This window comes from Paramisgurnus dabryanus, chromosome 2 (assembly GCF_030506205.2).
Source record: "Paramisgurnus dabryanus chromosome 2, PD_genome_1.1, whole genome shotgun sequence".
Classification (NCBI taxonomy): Eukaryota; Metazoa; Chordata; class Actinopteri; order Cypriniformes; family Cobitidae; genus Paramisgurnus; species Paramisgurnus dabryanus.
Genome location: NC_133338.1, coordinates 15,162,768 through 15,167,351, shown reverse-complemented (window position 1 = coordinate 15,167,351; position 4,584 = coordinate 15,162,768). Strand labels below are relative to the sequence as shown.

Genomic DNA, 4,584 nt, shown 5'->3' with positions numbered 1-4,584 from the left:
TAACATGACCATGGTTATAAACTTGATTTAATGTAGTCTCGGTTGTATTTTATTTAAACTTTTTTTGTTTTTTTTGATGGTTTTCCAGGATATAAGGGGAAATCTCAAACATGTTCATACTGTTATCTCTCTAATATTGATAACGTCAATAAACCCTTTTCATCAAAATAGCATATAGCTTGGTGTAAGTAACAAAACATATGTAGGGAACAGATCTCCTCAATTTATAAAACTGATAAAAGTGTTTTATTTTTGAAGATCACAGTTAATTGCAAACAATTTTTCCATTGCAATCCACCAGCTAAAACACTGACCTTAGAACAGCAAATCCCTATCAGTATTACAATAAATATTATTCACCTTAAAACCTGCACTAAAAGTAGTAAGACAAAAACAAACTTAAAACTTGCAGTTCACCAAAACAATTAAAGTTCTGTCATCATTTACTCTCATGTTATTACAAACCTGTATAAATGTATTTGTTCTGATGAACGTGAAGGAAGATATTTTGAGGAATGTTCATAATAAAACAAAAGGCTTGGTTACAAACATTCCTCAAAATATCTTCCTTCGTGTTCATCAGAACAAAAAAATGTATACAGTTTTGTAACAACATGAGAGTGAGTAAATGACAAAATGTAATTTTTTGGGTGAACTATCTAGATAAAGTGAACAAAAACCTAGTGGATTTATGTAACAAGATCAGAACTAACATGTCAGTAATAATAAATAACTCAGGAGTTATTTTCTTGTTCAGGTTAACATTAAGCGTTTTAGTTTTGATTGACTATACATTACAATATAGTCATATGAAACACTTTACAATCATTTTTTGTAGTACCACAAAAGTTCCTTGACTTACAGTATTTCTCCAGTGTTCAAACAACACAACATGCTTCATTATTACACGACACAAAAGTAAACCATTAAAAAAGCTGATATGGCAAACATACATTTTGGCAAAATAATACTACTAATGGAAACTATAAGAAAAATGCATTCAGTCAACACCAGGCTAAAGTTTTTCATAACACTTTATAATTAGGTTTTTAAAAAATAAATATTTAATGCATACCAACAATGAGCAAAGTGTTTTACAGCTTTCTTTAGAAACATTGTTCACTGTTAGTTTAGGTTAACTTATATAATTAAAGTTAACATATGAAACCATATCATAAAGTGTTATTGATTTTTAAACACTAAATATTGTTCATTTTGCCAGCAGAAACAAAAAGTAGGGTTAGTTTTTCAATTAAGCTAAACAAATCATTTTGTGTTACAAATAATCATTACAGTTCAAGTAAACATCTGCGTCACAGTGTGCGCTTAAACAATCACTAAGATCTCAACCTGCAAATTCCTGCATTATCTAATTTAGTTTATCCTCATCTACCTTTTAAACCACAAGTCAGAAATAACTAAAACACTCTGTCAGTATTTTCAAGCCTCTTGAGATCCATTATTAGCATAAAAGTGACCTATTAACCTTAATAGCTGTGAATCTATATGAAAGATGAGTGATGCAAACCAACATATGGATACAGTCACAACATCAGATAGCTGCACAAGATAAAAACTCTACATATACAAACTTTACTTGGCTGAAAGTTTAACAAAGGTGCAATACACCTTTATTTATGCCATTTGTGTAGTGTATGTGAATAGCAGAAATTGCATTTCTTGTGTTAAGAATGGATAAAAAGAAATAAAAATATGCTAAACTTTAGTGAACATTGCAATGGTGAACTTGCATAAAAATAAATGTAAATAAATTAGCTTTGACTCAAGACATCAAGATATAAAATAACCTTGTTGGCTGCTCTCAAATCCCAAAGGATCATGTTTCTAAACTTAATAAATAAAAATACTACATCTATACTGGTCATGTGACAGTCCAGCTGTGCTAGGCTGTTTTATGACTTTATAAGAAAAAATAGAAATGTGGACCGAGTTCCAGTTTTCTGCAGCTGTAAAATCCAAGCTGGAAGAATAGTGATTAAGGTTTGATTGCAGTTTAGTTGACTTTGTGTCTCTGGCAGTCATTTTCTTAGCAGCGTCGAGGTGAGTTGGGGTACTTGGCCTTTAGGCTCTCCTTAAAGCTACGGAAAAGGAGGCGGTTCTTACGGTTTTCCTCATCTTTCCTACTGTGGAACTCGCCGTGGACCTTAAACCCCTTGTGCACCACAAAGGCATTGCTCACCACAGAGAATCTGTAACCTGCTATATGAAGCTCACAGGCCTACGAAGAAAAAGAAGGTCACAAATGAGTAAATAACTAAGGCTAAGTTTACATGACAATGGTGTAGTAAAAAACAGAAAACATTTACCTTTGCATGTTTAAAAATTGCCACATACACATGCTGTCAAAAAAATCTGTGATTACGTGGATCTGTGATAGTGACTTGCATACCAACAATTAAGATGGCAAAATCATTGAGCAATTTTGTTTGTAATTATTATTACCTTGTACCTATTAAGGACAATTAGAAGACATTTTAAAAGGAAAAGATGAAGCCGAACCGTGGGAGAAAACGCAAACACACTAAAAGGCAGGCATGTGATTTTGGACCAGTATTGTGTATAGACACATATACACAGTAAGCCAAGCATGGACGTAAGCATCCCCACACACTCACCTGACTGATGCGGTTGAAGCCATATTGCCTGAAATTCTCATCGTAGAGAGGGACCGATCGAGCCCCAATGTAGAAAGGCTCCCATGGGTCCGCCCAGTTGATGGTGTATGCCACCTCCAGAGGCCCAGAGCTTTTGATAGGCATATTGACCCATTGGGAGTAGTTAGTTGGAGCCTGACAGCGAGGGCAAAGTTCATCATAGAACGGTCGCACCTCCCCAACCTGATAGAGTTGCAGCAGCTCAGATTTTGAAGCAGGCATTTTCCGAGTGTGTCTGATTTCGAAAGCAGGAAGCACGAGGACTTCATCCACAGCCGGTTCTCGTTTCATCAGCAAGGTCACAAACTGGTGGTGTAAATTAGCACTGGGTATCATGTCGATGTCTATCATTAAGATGTAGGCAGCATCTGTGCCGCTACGGGCCACGTTTCGGAGAAGATTGTTGGGATAGGAGACGTTGCCGCTGATGGCATAGTTCTTATACTTGTCTCGATAAGATTCAAGTTTGGCGAATACACCAGGACAACCTTTTTCCTCAAGCCCAATGAAATGCTCTCTGTCCTGATCTGGAAAGCTGGCCATTTCCCCTGAGTGGCAGACGAGATGGAAGTCCACCAGAGCTTTAATCTGAGGGCAGAAGTGGCTAAGGGCATAGACGAAGGCTGTGGCAAACTTGACATCTTGGTTATGGGCGAATATAGCCACAGACAGAGGATTCTGCCAGCGCTCCAACAGTGAGTCCAAGTGATGAAGGTTATTAATAGTTGTATGGGTGGCCAAAGCAAGGTGGTGAGATCTCGGATCTGCACCCGGCTTCTGATTGGTCGAGAAGTCACTTTTGATTAGGTTCTTATATACACGATATTGTCCGCTCTCATCAAAGATACCACCTGTGGACAACGAGTATCTGAAATGTTCTCGTCTGGGGTTCTTCTCTTCTTGCTGGGATGTCTTTTTGGAGCCGAAGAGCTCTGAATACTTGTAGCGCTGCTGTTTGCCATGCAATTTTGAGAGGAAGGACAGATAAAAAAGCTGCAATAACGCAACAATAAGAAGGGCACTGAGCACCACCTTAAAAACTGAACATTTTTTGGAGAGATGCATTACAATACTTGCTACTTTTCAGTCAATACAAATGAAATAGATCCAGAGACAAAGTGCTATGCTGTAAGTCATTCAGGGTTAGCCAGTGTGCTGCTATTTAGCTATGTATCCCGCGTGCATGCATCAGACGGGACTTGCATTGCAGCAAGCTGTAGTGAAGGTTAGCTTGATGATAATATTTAAGAGAGAATTCAGTTACATGTTTGGTTCCGTGAGAAATAATGCTCGTAAGCGAGAAGAGATGAGCGTTCTTAAAGATCGGACACTGCGCATGTTTATACGATGCATGCTTACCGTAAATACTGATGGGCGATTTCGAAGCACGCTTCATTAGGCTTCGAAACATTTACGAATCTTTTGTTTCGAATCATTGGTTCGGAGCTTGTTTCAAACTGGCCAAAGTCACGTGATTCTAGGCTTCATTACGTCATAACTGTTTCGAAACGTTTCGAAAATCCGACGATTCACCACTAGGGGGAGTTGGTCACAAATTACCAGTGTAGGTGAACTCGGGTCAGTTTTATTATAAAAGTTCATAAAACATTCATCCTTCTGACTAATAACACTACCAATTTGTCTACTTTTTGTTTATAGACAGATTTAATGACAAAATGTGCGGAATTAAAAAGAGAGTTCCTTTTAATGATGTGTTTGCCATAAATAAAACCAAAAACACAGAATACACGTTCAATTATGTCTTAATTAAATTAAATACTTTATTTTTCTTAAAAACATATTTTTAGAACAATCTTGATATTATTTTGTAAAAAGTGTAAAAATGTTTGGACATATCTTGCTGCTTTTACACTATTTTGACCAGCAGATGTCGCCAGCGTGTAGGGTG

General features: G+C 37.0%; 1 protein-coding gene across 1 annotated transcript; it reads right to left on the bottom strand.

The window, feature by feature from the left end:
• Window positions 1-236: 236 nt before the first annotated feature.
• Window positions 237-4,303, bottom strand: b4gat1 (beta-1,4-glucuronyltransferase 1). Its single transcript, XM_065294365.2, has 2 exons — window positions 2,637-4,303; window positions 237-2,239 (listed from the first exon to the last, which is right to left on the bottom strand). The coding sequence occupies exons 1-2, from the start codon at window positions 3,738-3,740 to the stop codon at window positions 2,048-2,050; spliced, it is 1,296 nt and encodes a 431-aa protein (XP_065150437.1). The 5' UTR covers window positions 3,741-4,303; the 3' UTR covers window positions 237-2,047.
• Window positions 4,304-4,584: the final 281 nt, after the last annotated feature.